Source organism: Schistosoma haematobium, chromosome 3 (genome assembly GCF_000699445.3).
Source record: "Schistosoma haematobium chromosome 3, whole genome shotgun sequence".
Taxonomy (NCBI): domain Eukaryota; kingdom Metazoa; phylum Platyhelminthes; class Trematoda; order Strigeidida; family Schistosomatidae; genus Schistosoma; species Schistosoma haematobium.
In genome coordinates, this window is record NC_067198.1 from 24,839,144 (window position 1) to 24,864,235 (window position 25,092).

The following is a 25,092-nucleotide window of genomic DNA, read 5'->3' on the forward strand; positions in this document are numbered from 1 at the left end:
ATCACCATACAATATATGGATTCGTGCTACCCAAAGTAAAAAACTATAAAGATTTAAGAGTCATATTAGGCAGTGATCTCAAAACCACTAATCACTGTGAGGCTACTGCTGTGGTCTGTTCGTAGGTCTTTCCAGTATTTAGATGATGAAATTTTTAGATTATTATGCCCGATTTATGTGTAACCACATTTAAAATATAGGGTTCAAGCAGCGAGTCTTTGTTTCAAGTATGAAGCAGAGATGGTGGAAAGAGTCCAACGACGAGGTACTAAGATGGTACAAGGTCTGTCTGGCCTATATTATGAAGACAGACTGAGACACCTTAACTTATTTCCTTTATCTTACCATGGAGTACGGGGTGATCTATTATTTGCTTATCGTATACTGAACGATGACTTTGGTACTTACACATCTTATCTCTTACTTCTGTCTAGGACTGATTATTTGAGAGGACACTCCAAGAAATTCCGAAAACCGAGATCAAATCATTCACGTCTGGAGTTCCGCTTCTCGCACCGAGTAGTGAATTACCAGAATTCTCTACTGCAACATGTAATATCAGCACCCTCTGCTAATATATTCAAAACGAGATCGGACGTCCGCCGTATTACAAACTGCAAGGATTAATATGGGTCGATAGACCTCCCATCCTTATTACTGAAGACTGATCAAGTTTGTAGCGGTTACTCGAGTCTTGAAGTAAGGGATTGAAGAATTGAAACCACCTTTCGATAAACCTCTAGATTTTTTGACATAGATAAACACTACAATTTTGAAAATGACAAGGAGCGAGACTTTCCTAAGTAACTTATTCAATGTTGCTCTTTGGACAACGCTTGTTTAAGTGCACCATCGCTAGGGGCAATTCGTTACTTGCCCTGCCGCTAAGACTTTGGATACGTGCCAGTAGCGGTAATTCTCGGTCTTGTAGTTTTGTAATTCAAATAAAATGCATTTTGTTGTTATATTATAAGTGCTATATTGAGTAAAGTGGTCACGGTAGTTGAATAAATTTTTCTTTCTCACAGATGAATGGGGAAATCGAACTGGTAAGAAGTTCTACCGTTCAAAAAAGCTTTCTGAAGTCACCATCATGTAGACCAGCTCTCCAAAGTGCAGACCACCTCACTTCCTCAGACCTTTCCTTGTATAGTACGACCGTTTCTCGAATTTCAGAAGTCGTACGCTCTGATCTCGATCATCTTTCTGATATTGGAATTGGAAGTAACACTACACCTGAAACTTTTGAGAACGCTCGAAAAGATCGTGACTTATCCCGTAATCCCCCAAATAGCTCTGGCATAATTTTAACACCAGTGTCCTGTCAAGGGTGTCAAGTATCTACACCTTTAACAGAAGTTTGCGACTCACTGTCTCTTGGATCACAATTGACTAGTTCTTGTGTAACTAGCTCTGATGATCTGAACAGAAACCATTTTCTGTCTTTAATAAAATCAAACTCGGAACATTTGGATAAGACCTCATCGGCGTCAGATGTAGTTGATTTCGGGAAACTTGCGTATGGTCGCCTTGATGGACAGTTGTGCGAATCAGAATATCGAAATAAACTAAACAAAACACATAATTTGACTTCTATTGTTGACCAGTTAACAGATCCTACTTGCTTGCGTGCTAATAATCTCAGTGCAGATTATCGTTTAATGAGAGCAGCATTAGAATCTGGTGTTACAACTGATACGCTTACAGGTATTAATCAAAAAAGCGACACGAAGTGTATTCAAGCTGAGTCGGACAGTTTAGATATTTCGACTGAATTCGGAGTACCAAGTAATTTATGGAACCACCGGAATTGTGTAGGGGTTACTTCTGCAGACCATAGCTTCTCACTTGCCGGGGACACAATTACGTCTCTTATGTCTAACACAGAAATAGATCAAGATAGTGTTTTAAATGATGGTCATTGTAGTAACATTTTCCCCACTGTTCACAGCAACACTCCCACTACTGCGACTGTTGCAGCTAAGCGCCCGATCACTGGAGCTCATCAAACTGCACGTTACCCTGCAGTTAATAAAGGAGGTATGTGGTCGAGTAATTCTAATGGGCTGTCAAACTCTGCACTTGGATACATGGTTTCCAATGCATGGAGCAGCAATGGCACCGGTGTTTCAGCAAAGTTGGGTAGTAGTCTTGTCACTGATTCGAATCCTCCTACAGTTTGTGATTTTCCTGGAAATGAAGGTAATACGGTTTCGTGGTCTCAAAATTCGTCAGTTCATCAGACACTTCACAAACCAAACGTCCAGAACATTCCAAATATGGTCGGACCTGTGGGTTTTGGTAGTGGAATGGCTAACGGTTCCTTAAATCGGACAGCTGTGTCCGTGGGTCTTGTATCAGTATCTACAACCGGCGTCAGTATTACCAGTAACAATAAAGTAAATGAGGCAGGTCTTTCAAATATATATAGTATGTTTCCTAAGCGCCCCCAACACCGAATGATGGCACATTGGCAGCAACAGCAACAACATCATCAAAATTCACAGCAAGTACCATTAGGTAAAGGTCTTATGAACATTGTCACAAGTAGTATTCAACTAAATGGTAATCGTGGTAGTTTAACTGGAGTTAATTCCACTCTCTCAGCTCTACCGAATGGTTGTGAGGATTCCGGTGTGAATAATAGTGCTGGAAGCTTGAATAACCACTCTATCATCCAGTCGCTAAACAGTGTTGGGTCATCATCGTCTGCAAATAGTTCACTAGTTCTGTGTTCTTCTGGAGACTCTTTCACAAATACCTTGTCATTCAACAGCCCAACGTCGGAAAGTTCCTTAGATAGTTTCAAATACGGGTTAGATCAACAGCTTATGGAAGTTATCAAATCTTTTGAAATCAGTAGCATTGGAGGTTCTAATTTAGTTCCTTCGAATGCAAATACCACATCTATGGGAGGGATCGATGATTTAACATTGTCATCTAATTTTGGAGAGGTAGACCAACAAATACCTGGTTTAAATTCTGCAAACCAAATGCCTGTCTTAGGCTCATCGTCGATACACAACTCAACACCTATGATAAATGGTTCAAATAACCAAAGTTCAGGTTTTAATAGTCTTTCTAGCTACAACGGGAGTTCAATGATGGGTTCAGCTGCAATGACAAGCCCATATTCTATGTTTGCAAATATTTTTACTCGTGAAGAAGGATTTTCACGCAAAGTATTCGTTGGAGGTCTCCCACCTGATATAGACGAAGGTATGTCAATATGTATGAGCTGTAATTTTTTGCTTTTCGTAGGTTATTGATGTAAATTACTTTATTATGTTCGCCACAGCTTAGTATGGGAACTCGAACTGATGTACGTACGTACGAAGTTTTACGTTGTTACTGACTTACAGCTTGGTTCAAATAATGGGAGACTGTTCAGTAGATTATTCATGTAAAAGTTTATATTCCTTATCATACATAGCTTGCTTTTTCATATGGCTTTGTATATATTAATCAGGTGCGTCGTTGCTGTTGCTCATTAGCTTAGGTACTCTAATTTCATCCAAATTCAAACAACCACTTGATGGGGGAAAAGATGGTTGGGGATTACCATTAACTCAAAAATCCTTGTCTATATTTCGGCAAATAAGCTTGTGTGGCTGGTGAGTGCTGCTACTATTATTTTTTGTAATCAGTCGAAGTACAAGTTTTTTTTTTCTTAGTTAAGATGCAAACCTTATTAAGGAGGTAATGACGCATTACGATATGGATTCTTTGATTTCCTTCGATCCTTATTAGTCTCAAACACCTTTACTGGTATCCTAGATACTAGTTTAATACCCAAAGCCTTAAATATTCAGCTTTGACTTGTCTATTATTTTAAGAGTAATTTCTAGACATTTGCTTCTTTCACTTCATGGATGGTCTAATATCCATTGCCAGCTACTAGTTTAATATTTAGATTGTAGTCTCATGGTTTATATACTCAGACTTTATTCTGTAACCGGCCATTTTTTCCTGTATTTTAAACATCAAGTTGTTTTCTCTTATTTTACTACATAACTAGAATATCAAGAGTAGATAATCGAAAGTAAATGGATAAAGATATCAATTGTAGTTACTCTCGATCACTAGTTTAAACATTGATTCCAGGATATATGTATAGTGAAGATTTTTGAGGTGTTCGAAGAAAAGTGCAATCATTATTTTAAACACCAAGACACTACCGACCTGTTTATTGAGTCCGGCAGTCATTGCTGCTTCGTTCACTCACGATATCCTTGAATTTATACAGAACCTCAGCTTTTTAGGATGGTAAAGTCTGTGAATTCCATCTATTTGGCACTTTATGTGAATTTATTTTATCAGTACCAAAAACACGAATCGTAGATGATTTTGTTCAATGTAACTCCTATTATTATGACTGTTTTGGGAGGTCGTTACTTTGTGATGGATTGATAATGCGAAAATTTATTGTGCATTGGGGTTCTGAAAAACAAAAATTCTAATTGAGTTATTTGACCGTTAATATTGTCGGTTGTATAATAGCACTTTCTGAAGAATTGTAAGGCTGGTTAAGGGCTGGTAAAGGGCTAAAATTCATCTTACAAGTTAACTGTTGGAAAAGTCGGGTATTCTGATTACTTGATTAGAGGTTAAGGGGAACTTATTATCTCAACATTTATATAGTTTATAGGTTTAAGCGTCTTCTTGAACGAATATGTAATTGGTCACTGATTGTAGTATAGCATCTCGACGACGATGTATGAACCGTTTGTCTATGGACGCCTCGTTGAATTTAATTACCAAACTCCTTCAGTATCAGAGTGATTTCCTGTGAAAGCGTGCTTGTCACCACTACACATAGGCTCTATTCAGTGCTATACACTAAACCCCAATTATAATTCCATATATATTTGGTGAACATGGCAAAGTTTAAGGAAAGGATTTTAGGTTTCAAACAGTTGAATTCCTACTGAATTAATCGACGTATGTTCTGTTTGCTAACTGAATGAGGAAGAAGACGATTAATGACTGAATATAGTAATAGTACTAGTCGGGGAAATGTTTGTGTGCAATGAAACATCTTTAAACTTATTTATCCTTAAGAACATTAGTATAAATATTAAGTCATAAATCGTTGAATGGATCTTTTGAATACATCAAGAAATTCGCTGTGTATGTACACTTACAAAGCACTTTATTTACTGGTATTAAGAATCTTTGGGGTCATTATTATGTTACTTGACCACACAACTGCGTTAAACTTCGATCAAGTCAAAAATACCTTTTGTTTGGTCTGATGTGTAGAGTTTCAGAGTGCTCAAAGATGGGCCCTAAAGAAAACAGCATTTTTAAAAAATGTCAGTACTTCAAATTTTTCGCTCAACTTAGCGCGAGTAATATAGTTCAAGCACTAAGATTGTGGAAGCTTAGAAATTACTTTAGCTGAACGACGAAGCAGGTACATCTCCATGTAATTGATACCAAGCATTATCTCCAAGGTGAAGAACTAAAGTAAGATAAAAACTTACCAGTCGAGTCAATGTACAATAGTTAATTGATTTTAAAGTATCTACTATTTTAATTGTCTTGGCCGTATATACTACGTAGTTGTATGATAAATTGGATTAATCACATTAATTTTGACACAGTTTCCAAACATATTCAAAACGGTAAAATTATCTAGTGATCAGTTATTTATAAAGTCAGGGATCGACATCCACGAAAGATCGTGAAGTGGATTAACTGTAGTGTTTGTGCATTGCTGTAAGTTGATTTCCAATAATAAATAATTTCTAACAGTAGTATCGGTAATTTCCTCTTAGTTATACGGAACTATCTTTACCCTGGCTGTCATCCTACATCGCTATTAACTCAATAAAAAAATTTTTCGATTCTCTTTTAGAGGAAATAACTACTGCTTTTCGTCGATTTGGCCCTTTAATAGTTGATTGGCCCCATAAAACTGAAAGTAAGGCATATTTTCCACCAAAAGGTAAGGTGTACCTCATCCTTTTTCCTCTCCTTTAAAAAAATTCATTTAAAGTTTGAGAATAGTAGTTCCCAGGGATTTAATTAGTCATTATTTAGTGAAAGACTAATAACTATCATGAATAACTCTTCAAGCTTTTGGGTCGTTGTAATCTTGGTCTCAGACAAAAATATCTTATTCTTTAGTAAGATTTCTACCAATTCTAATTAGCTAAGAAATTGGTAGACGCATTGTTTATCGCACGTAAAATCAATATTTGAAGAGAAAATAAACGTTATATTTTAAGTAATACTTTGAAGCTATATATTCAGTCTTTCCAAATAAGTCACAATCCATATAAATGGGATTCAGTAAAGTTTTGTTTCACTTTGATGACATGTTACGGTTTGTTACTCTTAGTCCTTATGAACATAACTTATCACATGTCTGAAGTCAGTGATTAGAATCTACATCATTCATTGGCGTAGAGTGAACTAACTAGTTTACACTAATTATTGATTTTTCTCTAGATAAAACTAGCTCTCATTGATTAAAAAAATTAACTCAATCATTTTAGGTTCGTGAAACAAAGGTCCCGCTTCATATTCGTTGATTTTCATAGTTCTGTACGCTAACCTGTACTACTTGCTGGATTTCGATCCGTAAACCTATACCATTAAAGAACAACTCATTAATATTAGTATGTCAGTACTAATATCACAGATTACCTGTTTATTCTAAATTTCTGTTTGTTTAGGCTATTGTTTTCTGCTATTCCAAGATGAACGATCTGTTCAAAGTCTTATTAATGCTTGTATTGTTGATGAAGGAAAATACTATTGGTGCGTATCATCACCTACGATGAAAGATAAACCCGTAAGTTCTCATAGTGATACATATTATCTGAACTTCGTTCGTTCGGTTACACAGTTGTTTCGTCATCCACGAACAGTGTTTCGAAGACGAATATGATCAAATGCCAGTCACTTTTCATATGTTTTTTAGTTTCACAATTCCTCAATAGCTTGATTTGACAATGTACGGCTCGATAATCATAGTCATAAATGTTTATCGACCAACCGATTCATTATTTTGTCATCTGTATTTTCCCTAATTATTTGTTTGTCAGTCGAAATCTGGGGATGGATTGTCCACATATTTTTATTACTTGTTCAAAAGATCTTTCGTGGATTCTCATAGTTTAATGACTATTAAAGATCTACAGTCTATCAGGATGGTATATGTATGCGCATAAGTGAAGTAACTTGGTTAGATACATTAGAGTTACTGTATCTAAAAATAATCCGTAAAACCCGTTGAATTTTGTCTTCATGGATAATTTTTTTTAGAAGTTAAGATGTACAAAGTGCACTAAGGATTACTTTTATTTGTGTGGTGCGTGTGCCGAAACGAAGGGTATCAGTCGAATTGGTAGCTATTTTATTTAGTACTGTATACTCTTCGACATATGAGTCATTCGATTGGTCGTAGATACATTAATTGAGTCGAATTCTTCAGTAAACTTGTCTAAGCTATTCGAGTTTTAACCCTATCTCTTTGTGACGTGAAAATCCTTTTATTTTCGGTTTTGAAATCTATCTGAAGCGGTTAACTTCATGACGTAACCTTCACTTTCCATCTAAAGTACTATTATACTGAACGAGGACTTAGGTGCGGAAAACCAATTAATTGTTTAGTATAAAATTACAATGTCTTCATAAAATATAAATACCATACATTAAGTACTTTATTTTCACATCTTCCATCAATTGTCTCTTACAAACTGTATCGTTCGTTCATTCCTGTTGTTATTGTATTTACTCTCTGTCTACATTCCTGTTCTCTTCAATTCGATCTTCTCAACCTTCTGCCAGGCATTTCACTTCTGATTGGTGTTACATACTACTTATGCTTATCAACATAAGTAGCATACACCTTATTATATCCAGGTCGAAAACTAGTGTCTCTAGTATGGTTTACTTCATGCTGTTTTATCTAAAATTATGTATGACAAGAGATGTCTAGTCAAATTACATATTTTATTGTTGCATACATTCTTTTCACAGCAAAATATTCTGTTGGTTTAAAACCTCAGACGTAAGTTGGTTTTTGAGATTCCACGGAATTTGGAAATAACCTTTATCGTATCGCGCTATCAAATAAAATCAAACATTGAGAATCAACTTCCTAGACATATTTTTTTCCACCTTGTTGTCAAAATCATTAGTATGATTCACTCACTTCTCTGAACTACTTAATCAAAATCTTTAGTTCCTTGATATACTATTTTATGGTTAAGCTATTCCATTTGGTTCCAGCAACTAATATTTCCAATTGTTAAGGGAAGGTGTGGTTGTGAAATTTTCACCTTACGGCATTAGTACAAGGAATCCAAAATCTAACAATTAATCAGTCTAATCAATAAGGTTATTGAATTTAATCTACTTCTCGTATCAAATAGATCTAAACAAATTCATCGTTTCCTTCTAATTTGCATCAAGTTGGATATGTCTATGTGTTATTTCTGAATAGAAAGATTGTATTGTGGTTAGTTGTTTAGAGGTAGATTAGTTATACGTTTCTTGAACAAACAAGTCAGTTGCAACGCTAAACCTGCTACGTATGTACGTTAGTTCAAGGTGTCCTACCCCATTAGCACAGAAAGATAAAATTTCTGGCCAAATTCTAAAATAGTAGAGATAGTAACATTATCAGTTGTAACTGAAGAGATTAGAGATCGAAGATACTATTCAAGAAGAAAATACAAATAGTGAAATAAAGTTATGAGAGATTCAGAAGCTCAGAATCTGGAGGAAGACAAAAAATGGATGCATCTGCGCCATTGCAAATGATTTTGAGCTGTCATTTAAAGTTTCTAATCACTAGTTACAATAATCACGCGGACCCCTTTAAAACAAGTGCCTGTTTACAGTTGTCTATTAAGTAGTCTTCACCAGTTCACTTAAACAAACAAATTTTTCTGTTTCATGAAACATCACAGTTTTGCATCAATCTTGTTCAATTGAATTTCGCATCAGTTCTCTGCTGTTACGTTCAATTTTCCAAACTACTGATTCTAATGGTAACTCAACTCTTGTTAGCGTTTTCGGTAATTCGTTATCAATATTACCAGAATTCGTTTATTTTCCAAAAGGGAGTTATCAAAGGTACCTTATGAATCATGCTATTTAACTAGTTGATCTAAAACACTCAAATTTTTGTTTTCAGTTCTTTTAATTACACTTGTACTCGCTATTTCAGCGTTTGCGTTTTATTCTCTTAACCATTAAAATTTCCAACCGACATTGCTAGCTTCTAGTATTTCATGTTGTCAAACAATTAACCTCCTTATTTTAAACAAGGTTCAATCAATGTGGGATCTTTAGCTCGGCCCTGACTTTTTGTTAGTTTTGACCTCAATATGTATGATTATTTCTCTGCTCATTGTTTTCTACAACTTTGTTATTCACTTTATGAAACTGCATGTTTGATAATATCAAGTAAACAAGAGTAGAGTTACTTTTTAATTGTTCACATTGTTTGCTGTTTTATTTGTAAGCTCTTTTTGAAAAAATCTTAGGTTCAAATTCGACCATGGAACTTAGCGGACTCCGATTTTGTCATGGATGGTTCACAACCATTAGATCCTCGTAAAACAATTTTTGTTGGAGGTGTTCCACGTCCACTTAGAGCTAGTAAGTTAACCAATGAGTTGACAATATAATCTTATCAAAGTGTGATAGATATTTCTTACTAATTACCATTATTATAATATAAAAAATATGGTTTCTAGCTTGTTTCAACTGTGTGTCAACCGGATATTCCTTTTATCTATGATCTTTCCACATGTATACTTCATAAAAATCCCATTTTATCCATTTGAGTTTTAAAAAGCTATCTTCAACGAGTAATTCTTATATATGTAGTGTTCACTAAATGACTACCATTAATTGAAGGGAACTACGAAACCAAGGACAACTATTGTTTTTTTCTGTTGATTCTCTAGCTGCTATCAATCTGTGACATAATCAATCTTCAGATTGCACAAATCTCTACACAATATCAACTATGAAAATAATTTCATTGATTGTTTCGTTCCCTATTCTTTTTCGAAGTGACTTGTAGTAGACAGTATTGAATTAACAAAAATTCATTAAGTTTGTCTATTCACCAATCAGTCTGTCTTTTTTGTGCATATACACAATATCAAACTAACATTTTCATATCCGTATCAAATATTCACATAAGTTATTCAAATTACATATATTGCAGTGAATCATAGTTGTATAAAAGTCTAAACGCATTTTGGATTTTTAGATAAAACCGACAGAAGAATCTATATGTAGGCCAACCATGTTCTAATTATTCTCCTCCTACAAGTCCACAAAGAGCCTTGCCCAAGTGTGCAATTTTTTACTCGAAAACTGAGTCACATTTTAATTTATACAATTTCCTAGACTTTGTAACCGCATACACAGTCCCATGCCTTACACATTTTACTATGACAATTATCTATTAGGTGAGTTGATGAAGAGTTGACTGTCTATAGTGTTCTAAAAGTGTACAAATTCAGAATCATCATGTGAACTTATAGACAGAAAGTAAACTAGAAACAAAAACCATGTACAGAAACAAATCCATTGTAAACTTGTTCTTGTTATGCAAAAAATATTTTTCGTTCAGAAAACATTCATTACTTATTTAACGAGTAGGTTAATATGAATGATACTAATATCGATGTTCATAAGGAGTAACGTATTGAATACATGGGATATCAATTCTACTGGTTATCCAATGAACATAATAACTGATAATTAATGGTCCGTCCAGTAAGTTTGCTAATTGAGGCACTTGGTAAACAAAAACCAAGAAATTCATTTTATGTTTAGAGTTGTATAGGGAAGTAACGTATTAAAAGAAACATCAGTTTTCAAGTGAGTCAAGCATTTCAATGAGGACGAAAGGGATGTTGTAAGTCATAGACGACCGTTAACTTTGTGTTGGTGAAATCGTCGAATGTATGCGATCTCTGATGTTTTCTGATCACCAGCTTACTGTCCAAATGATTCCTTATGAGAAGTGCATATGATTGAAACAAAAATATTGAAAAATTAAACCGCGAAACTATGTGCAACTGACTTCCAAGGTCTCAATAATGGAGACCGAGGTAGCACAAAAGTATTACCTGAAGTAAATAGCATTTTACGAAACGGATAAGATTAATGCACTCTAAATCTATAGTAACTACTTGTAGCCTACATATTTTCTGATCCAGTTTTTGCATTTTTATGGCAAAGTGCATTTAAATAGGTCTGTCACTTTTGACAATATTATAATTATTATACAACCAAAAACACTGTAATCTTTTCCTTAAAATGATTTATTAAATTAACTAATAAAGTCTTCTAAATTTCACACAATATAGTATTAATATATTTCCTAAATGGAAACTGAAATAAATATTTTAAAATTTTAAGAAACTAATAAATATAAAATATTTTAGTTATATTTGACCCATATTTATTAAAATTAAGGTGAAAGAAAAAACGAAAACTCCTTTTCTTGTTTGTTTATAAAAAGGATATTTTCATATATCGATTTACCATTCACCCAACTGCATTCAGTCACTTTGAAACTTCATTGTTATTAATAATTTTGCATATATATATATATATATATATATATATATATATATATATATATATATATATTCGTTTCCGTCCCAGCCTACATGATTCTCTGCCTATTGGATGGATTTTTTTCTCCTCACTTGTCTTGTCTCTGTGAACAGTTTCAAATCCCCTCCTATTTTTGGCATGACCTGAAAATGACCTTACTTGTAGACAGAAGTTTACTTTTCTTCGTTTCTCTTTTTGACCTTAAAACAGTTTTTTCGTTTTTTCTCAAACAAGAAGCTTAGTCATTATCTTTTATACAGTATTTAATTCATTATTATTTTTTATCCAACTGACTATATGGAAGTAATCTGAACAAAGAGAAAATATACGTTATTTCTAATTCCCTAAGGATACATCCTCATATATATATATAATCTTTAACCAAGTTATAATGTTGCTGAAATCTTTTACACTATATGTTTCTAATCTATCAATTGTTAATCAAATCACGATTGGGTTACTACATATTAGCTGTGTTAATCTTCAACTCCGAAATAAAATACCAGTACGTTGATTATAGATAAAACCAGGCAACTACTCTTTGTACATGAAAACTTGTTTTTAGTTAAGCCTGGAAAATAATTACCGAAGAACAAATAAAAAAGAGAGGAATACTGGTTTCATCGTGAAAACAAGGGAAAAAACTTCGGAGATAATTGTTCACTACAATAAATATTATGTAGAAATATATTCCAACAACCATGTCTCGTTTAATATACTTGGATACGAGTGGCATATTTTTATGTTCGTGCTGGTTGCCTTGACTAAACTAGTTAAGACAGTTATTTCAGTATGCAATTTAGTGGTTGAAAATAGGTTGCTTTTAATCACTATCCATCAAAACAATGCGTTTGAACATTTCGGTTTTCGGTCTTCTTTAGCTTCCTACAAAAAACAAGCAATTAAATTTTATTGCTTTTTGCTAACCCTCATTTATACTCGCATAGTGCTGTTTAGTGAAGTAAGCATAAATTCAACCCACAATAATTTTTTACTGTTTTCAGTAGTTTAAAGTTTTTACAGTGTTCAATATTTACGATAACTAATTAGCTTCGAATAATTTCAATTTTTGTATGTGACAATATTGTTACGTTCATTCATTTATTTTTGTATATCCTAGTAATTAAAAATTGACTCTCAGTTTTAAAGTCAGTTAAATAATCACTTGATTTGTTTCATTTTAAAGTGTCTAGCTCTTTGATAAGTATCTGTTTTGAATTAAAGTTATAGAGTATTTATAATCTAAATGTCAAATACTGAGATAATCAAGACTTAACATTTATCTTAGCTTGTACGTCATAATCTTTGAACGATCCTACAATTTATACCTCTCTTTTTGTAAAATATAGCGTAAATGGCAAGTTTCCGAAAGTAAAGTTTGTAGTGTAGATTTAAACAAATGAAGTGAAGGCTCATGTATTGACATCATCCTAGAAAAAACATCATTGTCAATATCTGCATTTTCTTTTTGTGGTTATCTACCAGTTTCGTTTTGGAAACAAGAGTATAGTTCAGTGAAGATATATATGCTCGGCAGTTTCCTTCTCAGAGTTGTTCATATATATATATATATATATATATATATATATATATATATATATATATATATTCTTTTCGACAACGATTAACGGAAGTAAAATAAACATTAAGATTATTATCCATATTAAGAGATTGAATCAAAAGTGAGTTAAGAATGTCATAAAATTTAGAGAAAGAATTGTGGTTGCCTAATATAGTAAGATAAATTTTGAAAAGGAATCCTATTCTAAAACAACAGTAAGTCTGTATGAGTTAAGGGTCTAACCGTGCGGTAGAGAGAATGATTTATTAGATTTTTTTGCAGAATAAAAAAAAAACTAGAAGTCAGCAAAACGGAATAGGGATTCAATTAGTTAAAAATTTTAGGTTAAGTTCACAGAAAGTAAATAGGTTAGCTAAGTTTCTTTTTTACATATGATACTGGTTTTGCTGTGTATAGAGACGAATTTAGTAATACATTGAGGAAGCAAAGATACTGCTTTTCGTATGTTTCTGGTTTTCCTGTAGAGAACTTGGATTGGCGAGTCTGCCTTGATCATATGGTCGCTTGTAAGGTTTCATACAATCGTTCTTCTGATACAAACACTGTTACCCCGCTTGCCAACAGAGTTAATGTTCCTGAACTTTCTTGGTTGAATCGCTCAATCAACGACCTTTGCACCTTAATCGACAGGAACATAAGCATTGGTAGATGAACGTTGAAGAGGTTAAATTCTATTAATTTTCCTTTGAGTTGTCAGTAGATTAACTAGAGAACATTATTCTGATGGTTGCTGCAAAGTGTGTTTCGATGATGTTTCATATTTTTCCTTTTAAAATATCGGAATTTGCGTCACGTTTAAAGTGAATCATGCACAATGGCTTAGGTGCAAAAACTTCAGATTCTTTGAGAAGTCTTGACTCTAAATTTTTATTGATAGATCGTGCTATTAATATAATATTTAAATCTCCATTTATGAAGTAGGGAGTTTAGATTTGTCGTACTAGTAAGGTGAGAAGTGCGATGTATATCCGAATGAAAGTAGCCTGTTCGTTTAAACCCAATTTTGTTCCATGATGGTTATTTTTCGTTTATTCAGAGGTTTTGCTTTCACTTTTAAATAGTCGAACTTGCCCTAATAATGGATCGCTTATATGGAGGTGTTTGTTATGCTGGCATAGATACAGATCCAGAATTGAAATATCCTAAAGGTGCTGGTCGTGTCGCTTTCTCAAATCAACAAAGTTACATCGCTGCAATTAGTGCACGATTTGTGCAATTACAGCATAATGAAATTGATAAACGAGTAAGTTTATGGAATTATATATATATATATATATAATTTAAACCTTTGCCTACAATTTTATTCAGGATTGTTAATAGTACTGTATCTTTTTCCAGAAGATTTGTTTTGATTACGGGCCATTTAAGATAGTTTTCATATTGAATTAACTTTGTGTAAGGGCTTTTTTCAATACAAACCTATTGATCTATTGATGGCATACTCATTTGTCAGCGTGAATTGCAGAAGAGTTAGATTGTTATTATGATTAAAACTAAGTAGTGCCCACACGCATACAGCAGAAGTATCTCAAAATCGACTATTGACTAGCTGTTAATTACTAGAATTCTACGTACCCCATCCAATCATTTATCATCATAGTAGTAATAGTTAATAATGAAAAGAAGAAGTGGCAGAATTTTAGCTGTATATTAATTTGAATTTTTCATCTCATTCTAGTTATTGGCAAATCATCTCCGCTTGTTTTTTACCGTTTGGAGACTATTGTAAATAGTAGTTTAATTATCATGGTTGTTTCTGTTTATTTCAACAACGTAATAAGAATGATCACGAAAATAACAATTATTGATTGGTAATGATTCATTCTCTAACGATAATTTTATAAATAGTTAACTGTACGTTAATTTCCATTTATCGTTCCCTTTTTCGTTTTCGTATCTAACACCGTAAACTAGCAGTTTCCCCTTCCCTCCTAGTGTGGTCAGACTGTTTCTATTGATTGGAATTTTCCTACTGACTAGTTCTATTCCTCCGTTTCTTGTTTATCCAATCCTATTGATTTCTTTTCATTGAATATAAGCAGCATTTATAAATAGATGTATGGTTGGCAAATTTATTTGAATGGAGAATGCGTGGGTGTTCGTCTGGAATCTAGACGTAGCCCTACTTTCTATTAAGTTCTTTCTTCTGTTGTTTTTCTATGTGAATACTTTTTTCAGGTGTTTTTCTTTTTCTTAAGAAAATTAGGATAGATTAAAATAGTCCAGCTAAGTGGGAAAAAAGTTATGTTGTTTATAAATGAGGGTTATGTTCAAACATATGTGTGATGCTCTTTTTTGATAACAAAATGACAAATTATAACTTTTTCACTCATTTCATGCATTGATCATATAGTTAGCTAATCGATGACTGTTGCCCCACGTTAGATAACTAAAGATTGAAGCTGTACATCTTATTCTTTTCTTTTGCGTTTATCCACGTTTATCATAGTTGGTTTTTAAAAATATTGTTGTACTAGATGGCTGTTCACTTTGATCATCTTTATTACTTCTGTTGATTATATTTGGTGCTTTTTCGAAACAGATTGTTTCACATCGATTAGAGTTACTTCTTTAGATGGCCACTGTGAATAGCGTTATCTTATTCGTATTTATAACGGTTGGATAGTATTTTTAATTTAAAGAATCAATAAAATTATTTGACCATAAGTGTGGTGTATGGTGGAAATCTCGATTGAACAGTTTTAAAGCTACTTGTAGAGTTGTAAACAGCAGGATCATTTAGTCGATGAAGTTATGAACCAACACTGACAGAGATGCTTGGGTCTCGTTCTACATGTGGTAAATCACCATCAGTGCCAGCTTCTGAAATTCGTAGGTTATTTTTGTTCAAGCGCGTGAAACTCCCCCCTTCAAAGTATATGCTTTTTCTTACTGTATTATATTTTTATTTTAGGTTGAAGTTAAACCATATGTCTTGGATAATCAAATGTGTGATGAATGTCAAGGTACTCGTTGTGGGGGTAAATTTGCCCCATTTTTTTGCGCTAATGTTACTTGCCTTCAATATTATTGTGAACAGTGTTGGGTACAGATACACAGTCGTTATGGTCGTGAATATCATAAACCTCTAGTCAAAGAAGGAGCTGAACGTCCTCGTCCTGCACTTTATCGATGGTAGACGCATACAAGTGTGTTATTATTTGCTAGCTTGTTCTATCTTTCAGCATGCTTGTTTCATACAAATTGGAAATGTTTCTTCTGATCTCGACCTCTTACTTTCATTGTCTTCAACCTGTCGTATTCTCTTGTTCTTGTTTCAATCATTTGATGCTTTCCTTTTTTTGGTTTTTCTCTTAGATATTTTGCCGGTTTAAATCCTTTTTATGTCAGCTATCCAACACCTATAATTATAATCAATCAATAAATTCCACTGACAAAAGTGGATTCATTTGATTAAAGAGTGACCACTGAGTTAAGACATTTTTGCGCAAGGCCTGTCTAAGTTGGTGTTTTTGAAAATCTTTTCCATTGAAATATCAGTCTGCTTTTTTGTTGCCATTTCCTAGTCTGTGATTTCTCATTTACTGAATGCTGATGATTTGTTCCTCAGTTAATTATATATATAAAAGCACTCATATAATATATCTTATAAACGACCTAAGTAAATGCAGAAGACACACAAATTGCATACTTTGGTACTATTATTTCTTGTTACTATTATTCTCATCACTAACTACTCATCCTTTTCATCAACTAGTTAGCTTGAAAAGTGTGTTTCCTCTTCTTACTATTATATTTTTATCCCGCTGTTTACTTGTTGAATTCCTAAGAATGTGAAATTGTTTTTTTTTTAAACTGTGATTCATTCTTAGTTTAGTTTCCTCTTTTGAATTCTTATCTCTTTGTCTGTGGATAATTTTCTCTCATGTTAGTTCATTTCGTGTTTAATTGAATTGTGATCTTGTTTTTCTTTTTTAAGTTTTATTTGATATCTTTAAATTCTATTCACTTCTACTTGTCTGTTTTGTTAACTTTATTGTGTTACTCTTAGTAATAATAATAATGTAATATCCTTTTGTTTTGTTCATTTCTTTCATTAATCTACCTATCTAATTTTGTTTTCATGTTCTATTTGTGATCATTTGATGATTGTTTCTGTTGGTTATCCTTTTAGTTTGATTTGACGTTTTTTTATCTAGTTGATCAACGCATGTGTGGTACCTCGATCTCTCTTTATGCATTATATGTCATTATTATTTTTACCATTACTGTCCAATAAATGAGTTGGTATTGATGATAGTTAATTAGACCATCTTCAGTATATATATACTAATATTTTTGTTTATAAAAAATCGACAATGTTATGTTTTACACTTTTAGCTTACTAATTATTAGAGGTGAATTTTCTTTTAGTCATTGAATAAACACCCATTTATGATGTATACTTATTTTTAGTTTTTAATTTCATTCTTTTCTATAAACATATTTATATAAATATTGTTATTTACATACATACATATTTACTATTCACATTATTTTAATTGTACTTGTTTTCTTTCTCTCATAAAGCAACATTTAAACAAAAATGATTAGCTAATACAAGTGCACTAGCACATTGCTTCACATACCAAAGATAGATATAACATCTACTTTTATACATCAATTCGGTAGTATGTGTCTTGTATATCTATCCTGAGTGATAGGATGCAAGCGATTAAAAGTAATATGGTTTACTCACTTTTAAAAGTTTTTTGTTAACTGATTTTTACTATTATTACTCAATTTCTTCTGTTGACAATGTCTTATATATATAAACTGAAGAAAACATTTTCTAGTTTCTGTTATAGATCTGACATTTCCTCTAATGGTGTAGCCTCTATCATATACTCCCCGTCAAACTACCATGTTTCCTTGTTATCTTTCTACTTGGTAATTGTCACTACCTTTTTCTTTCCTTTGTTTTGGTGCTTAAACACTGGGTGAAAATGTTTCGAGCCCTGGGGGGGGGAGGGTGTGTATATGTGGGGTACTTTTTATTTTTGTAATGTTATTTTGTTGTTTGGTATTTTCCTTTGTTTATTTATTTTTCAATGTAACACTTTCTACAAAAACCCAACAAAAATTAGACAAAAAATCATATATTTTCTTACATTCTTTCATGTTGTTATTTAATATATTGTAGTTATGGTAGTACGTTCACGCAATATTGTTTTTATGTTTTTGTTCTCCATCTTATACGTTATGCAACAAACAAGCAAGCAAACCCTTTTTTATGGATTTTAACAATTCAACATTGCTTCTTATAATGTCATTTCATGCGGAATCAGTATGTGTATATTTTTAATTCTCAATCTGGTGAGTACATCTCTACGTATACGTTGAATGTATACATTCGAACGTGATTCACAATGCATTTCCACTATTTATATCATTGAGTAACACAGAGTGATGAAACGTGCGAAATATAAATATTTTATGTATGTTACACCGACAACTTTCATTCATCTCTTTTGTGTCGTGTACTTATGCCTATACTATCTGTATGAATTAGTATATCTCTTTGTTTTGAGTCGCAGATTTTCATACTTCTCTCCTTGTTTTCAAGTCGTGGTTTATTTTGTAAACGTGCATGTTTGTAATTTTTTTAATTATTGCGCTGGCTCGTGATGCATTCATGCTGCAGATAATTTTCATTGCTATCTACTTGATCCATTAATTCGTTTACTTAATAATAATAGTATTCTGTGATGGTTCGCTTTCCACGCACAAGCCATATTCAGGGCGCTTCCAGATTGTGATGTTTTGTTAAAGTGAAGTGTGGCAAATGAGTGGAGAGTTAGTATGTATGTGTTTTAAAACATTTTTCACTCATACTTTTTTTTGCTTATCAATTTCATCTGCTCAATCAAATAGTTTGCTCGTAAAAGTTTGTTGTAAATGATGCTTCAAAGGCATTCTGTAACTCGCGTTTCTACTGATCTCGGCTCTTGTGCGTACTTATGTTGTTTTTTTTAAAAATTTTACCATTGGTTACCTTTTCAAAATAAAATCTAGTTATTTGACTTGCGTTTTTTCTCTTTCTATTCTGTAGTTTTCTTTATTTTCAATGATTTCGTTTGTTAGACGACATTTTGGTCATAAATCTTAGTCATTGGTTTTGTGGTGCTTCCTCTATCACCTCAAAGTAAATTTTCTTATTGAAATTTCATGGTATCTACTATCCCATATAAAAGGACTTACTATTAATTACTGCGAAAAAAAAACATTTCTCTTAATTACATTTTTTATTTCAGTTCGTTTTCCCAGTTAGATTAAAATGTACTCTGTTCTACTTTTCTTTATATCGATAATATTTATGTATGATGCTTAAAACAATCCTACTCATTTGTACTGAATTCGATATCACAGCTGACATCAGACTTTTTTTTATATCTCTGGAAACAAAATAAAAATGCTTTTATAGGACAGAAAATTCTTTCAGTTCTGGTTACTAAACATATTGTTACTCATTTTCTGGTATGTTGTTTACTGTTTTTTATTTGGAAAGAAAACAAATTATTCGAACAGCAAGTGAAAAAAAATTGATTTTTCACATTAATATATTTAATAAAAAAAAGTTAACAAAAAATCATTGTTGCTGTTTGGCCATAAAACATATATCTGATAAAATAAATATTTTCATAGTGTTTTTATTTGTTGCATCTTTTTACTACCGTTATTTATCAAAATATTTTATTAGATTTCTCATTTGTTTATATATATATATATATATATATATATACATATATATAAAACTTATTATTTACCCCTTGTATTATCTACATTCTTACAAACAAAGTTTTATATATAAACAGAAAATAACTCTAAAAGTAATCCGAATTTTTATCGTTTTTTTGCTTCATTTTGTTACTTTAAAATAAAACAAGAAAGTATGTTAGATATTTCCATGGATCCGTATTTTTGGGTGTCCCTCTTTTGTGGCTTTCCTTTAGGATGTTATTTATTTTGTGTTGTGGTTCCTTTCTTTTCACTCTTCTGTTTAGATATTAGTCTTTTGTTTAGTTTTACTGTTCAACTTTGTTTTTCAGTGTGAAATGTGATTTCTTGTTAATATACTCTTTTATTGTGATTTGATAATTATGAAACAATTTTCATCATTTCCATCTAACTATAGCTCATTTAATAATCAGATTGAGGTATGTACCAACTTTTAAACAGCTTCTTGTGTTAGTGTTCGGTTACTACATGCATATATGAGTACCTATGCTTGGAGTGCAGAAGACCTATTTAGCCAATGTTGTACCTTCTATATTTTAACCTTTGTTACTCCTATTTATCCTGAGATACTAATAAAGAGGTTTTCAATTTATTGATCTACCTTAATAATCTATCTGTCAAATTTCTAACTTATGTGCAATAGCCAGTTTTTTTCGTTTGGTTATTTTTTTTGTTTTGTTTGGTTTTTTATACCAATGAATTTAAGCCAATTTTTATTTTTAGCCGTCACTGCCTATTTATTCTTTATTAATTAATTAACACCGATTACGTGCGCGGTTTCTTTCGTTTTTGGTCTTGTTTTTTTCTATGGATTTTTCATCTGTTTCAGTCACTCTACTCAGCTATTTTTATATCAGTTGATTTACTATACATACATATATAAGACAAAAAAATACATATTTTTCTTTATTACTAATAGTGTAAGTACTACTACTACTAATCTCGTTGTTATTCTAATTACCATTCGTGAACATCGTCACAAATGTTCGTAGTCTGCATTCGGGCGTTCCTAGGTCATATTTGTAACTGTTGTCGTTCTTATTCCAATTTATTTATTTATTTATTTGATTTCCTCTTCTAGTTTTGACTGACTATCCTCTTTTCGGTTTTGTTTCTTTGTTGCTGTCCTTTGTTGCTGTCCTTCCTGACATCACTTATTGTTGTTGTTTCTTCAATCTTTCAGTCATAGTTGCTCACCGTGTTTCAGATGCACATTTTGTTTACATTTTTATTTTAAACTTTTGTGCTATAGAAAAATCTTGTTTTCATTCTCATTGAATCTTTAAATTGTTTGTCTGCTGGTATTTTGTTTTGACTTGCTTACTGGTTCTGTTTGTCATCAATTGTTATGTTTAGTATTGTTATTAGCGTATTAAATAATACACCCGGTTTACTGGGTTCTTCAGTTTAACAATTTTATCCCGAGATATAATTTGTGAATTTAAAGTAAATATTGTTGAATACACTGTTATTTTTCGTATATTTCATCTATATTACCCATTTATATTATTATTATTTATATGGAATGTAACAATGATTAGTTTCTTACAGTCTCAAATTTCTAATGCTCATCCACACTTCATGTGTGTTTGTATGCATGGATCTTCACATTTTTCTCAGTTATCTCTCTTTTCTTTAATATTGTTATTATGATCGAAATTCTTGTTATTGTATTACTAATTAATTATATTGAAATAAAAATTTAACTATAAAAATACTTTGAATACTACTGATTTATTGTGTTATGTTGTTGTATTGGTGGAGTTCGATTTTCAGCAAACTAGTAATAAGGAAAGAATCAAGTTGCTTTTTATTAATCTAAAGTGATCATTTGAGATGTTATAGATATTAATAATAAAAATACTTTATTATCTTTCAAATTGATCTCAACTTATAATGTTTAATAGTTGTTTCGAGCATACATACATTGTTTGCCAGTGGTTTGTTGTCCAATGTGACATTGATTTGCTTCATAAAAAAAATCATTGCATTATTTACTTTAACGTTGACACAAGTCAACAACCGTTTCAGTGAGATTGTAACGTTATACATTGTATGATTTTGAATCACTGCAGCCCACCTCTTAATCATAGTTGAATGTAAAATTCACATTTCTCTGAAATGCCTAAAGGCTAGTGATTGATTTCGTAAATTATGGTCAAAGTTACCACCTTTTCATTCCTATATCAGTCTGAAGTGAAGTTACCTTACAAATGGATGTGAAAACTTGAAACACTTCATTCTGTCTTTCAGCTGATCCATCCATATCCAAACCTTTAGTTAATATTTTGAATGAGCTAGTTTACTTTGCGTTACTTTGAAGTATATTGTCATGTGGAATTACAAATGGGTTGTAAATAATTGTATAAGCATGTGTACGCAAATGGCTGAGTGAATTGTTATTTCTAAAACAAATAGGTAACGAATAGGACGACAATACCAGCAAACGAATTTCAGTTATTCTGAATTCCAATCGAAGTAATCTTGACGGGCTTGAAGTTGAAATTAGGGTGTACTTTAAAAATGTCGACATTTCCATCTCTATGTATATCCAGAATATATGAAAATATTGAGTCACTAATTCAAAGCTATTCGACAATGTAATTAACCAGTGCTACCGATTAAAACTTGGAGTTCTGTTCTCAATGTCTGAATCGGTTGTAAGTTCTCACTCTTGAGTTGTTCTAAATTAAGACGGGACAAGTGTCTGTTGTTTCATGATATTTGGTGGTGCTTCAGTTGATATCAGTTTTTTGATGGAAACTAATCTCAGACTGAGTAATCACTTCGCAAACCTACTAAAGTAAATAATAACGTAAATAGTGCTATCCGGGTTTTCATATTTGAAAACAGATAAAATGGAGTAGATTAATCAACAAGTTCTAAACTACTGAATTAATTAGTATTTCGATTGCTTTTCAGTCATAAAATTCGTAATCTTTATGTATTTTTTCACATACCTGAAGGGTGCACTGTTGAAAAGTGCAAAACAATAAAGTCCTTATTATAAACAATCATCAGTTTATAAAGATTAACAGCTAATTAATCGGTTGAATAAGGATACTTGATCGCTTAAGTGTACATCATTCAGTTCTACTGTGGTGTATGCTACTTATGTTGATAGATATAAATAGTAGATAACATCAATTGGAAGTGGAAAACCTGCTAGCCAAAGGCTATAAAGCTTGACTTGATGAGAACAGGAACGGAAGTAGAAAGGAGTTGTGAATCGGAAGAATCATTCAGAATGTGAAAGACAAGTGATGGAAATTTGCAAATGAAGTATTTAATGTATGGTTCCTATATTTTATCAAGATACTGTGTAATTTTGTATTAACATACATTTGGTTATCAATTGTGCGTTCGTTCATCACATTACCTTGGTTACCTAGTAAACCGAATAAATGTTTTGAGTGAACTCGTAACTAATTAAGTGTTAAGATAAGTATTGTATTGGGAACGGAGAATATTGTCAATTAAAGAGGAATGGTCATCTGTCTTGTCATCATTTGGAGAAACGCATTGGTGGACAGCTACCACAACATTAATGTGTCGCAAAGTTTACAAATGTGAATAGTTTCATCACTGAGTCGAAATTCTGTTGTCAGTGTTATCATTTCTTACCAACTTCGGATATGGAGATGAAATGAGGTTTATCCAGTGCTGTTACTTGACAGTGGCTACTTTTCTATCATGGCTTGCCTGGGAAAATATCCTTGGAATTTTAATTTGTTATTTCCATAACAATCTGAAAGTCCTGGAATTGATTCGTCTGTGCGTATTGTTGTAGAATACCAGATTAGATAATATTCCTGCATACTTGTCATAGTAGCACATTTGCATTCATTCTGTATCATTCATCAAGTTTTCAGCACACTGTCTATTTTTTATTCTTTTTTGCACTTTTCTTCTAATACTACACTATTATCTTTCAGTTTTCAACCACGGTTAATGGTATTCATTTTTCTCTTATTTTTTTTTATTGAATTTTTTTTATTTTATTGACATCAGGTGTAACCATTTGAACTGATACACGTCTGTATGTAAGTCTTCATATTGACTATATTCATTCGTCTGTCTTTCTGTCTGTCTATCGTGTATGAACTTTTACGGAAAATGGGTCTTAGTACTGGCGGGCTGCTTGAATATCTGGGCAACCTGTTCCTACCATCTAGATATTTCAACAAATTATCTGTTTCCTTGTTTGTTTTAACAGATCATTATGTCTATTATTTGTATAACCTATTCAGGTGCGTTTGTGAAAAGTTTTGCAACCTTTCAATGTAAAAGTTACAAAAACGTACAATCGGTCACATCGTGATGGCCGGCAATATGCTATGTTATTATCTAACTGGCGATCATTCAATATTTATCGTCAATATCAATCAAGAAATATGGAACGGAAACTCGCTGAAATCCTTTGTGCTGAGAGTTTTATATTGTACCAAAAATATAATAATAAATAAAGCTAATAATAAATTATTTATTTATTTGTAGGTTATCCAAAATAATTTATAAGTATCCGAACATGTATATATGTGAATTCAATATTCATCTTTTTAATATGTATAAATCATTGCCAATAATAATAAATCATCAAAATTCTCATTACTCGTTTAGTTTTTAATAAAATCACCATAATCAATCCATAACAACAAAAATTATCTATTTCAGTCTATTATCTATAAATTAACTGGCTGCACTAAGGATCAAACATTTAACATGTAAAGTGTACACACTGATCAAGAATCGTTTAATTAATTCTGCGAATTTTAGAGAATTATTGATTGAATTAGTATTTTATTTACCAATCATTAGATGAAAGCTATATATTTATGTTTCAAGTACCGCATTCCTACAACTGAAGAACATATGGCACTCATAACAACTGTCAACCAATATCAAAGTCACAATTTTCAATACGAACGTCAAGACAGTACTACTGTACGGTGCTGAAACTTGGAGAACTACTACAACGATCATCAAAATAGTACAAATATTTATAAACAATTGTCAACTCAAGATACTCAATGTCCATTGACTGGATACCATCATCAACAGCCTCCTTTAGAAGAGAATAAACTAGCTTTCAACTGATGAAGGCATTTAGAGAAGACGTTGGAAGTGGATAGGACATACATTGAGGAAATCACCAAACTGCATCATAA

General features: G+C 32.2%; 1 protein-coding gene across 1 annotated transcript; it reads left to right on the forward strand.

Moving 5' to 3' along the window:
• The first annotated feature begins 847 nt into the window (after window positions 1–847).
• MS3_00005330 (uncharacterized protein) lies at window positions 848–23,151 on the forward strand. Its single transcript, XM_012943446.3, has 7 exons — window positions 848–912; window positions 1,029–3,219; window positions 5,861–5,950; window positions 6,684–6,802; window positions 9,507–9,621; window positions 14,248–14,429; window positions 16,101–23,151. The coding sequence occupies exons 2-7, from the start codon at window positions 1,029–1,031 to the stop codon at window positions 16,323–16,325; spliced, it is 2,922 nt and encodes a 973-aa protein (XP_012798900.2). The 5' UTR covers window positions 848–912; the 3' UTR covers window positions 16,326–23,151.
• Window positions 23,152–25,092: the final 1,941 nt, after the last annotated feature.

What these genes read in the sequence shown, in the direction of transcription:
- MS3_00005330 (XM_012943446.3), top strand. Translation starts at nt 1,029, where the DNA reads ATGAATGGGGAAATCGAACTGGTAAGAAGTTCTACCGTTCAAAAAAGC. An exon ending in CCCACCTGATATAGACGAAG is followed by an intron (nt 3,220 to 5,860) that starts GTATGTCAATAT and finishes ATTCTCTTTTAG; the next exon opens with AGGAAATAACTACTGCTTTT. An exon ending in GGCATATTTTCCACCAAAAG is followed by an intron (nt 5,951 to 6,683) that starts GTAAGGTGTACC and finishes CTGTTTGTTTAG; the next exon opens with GCTATTGTTTTCTGCTATTC.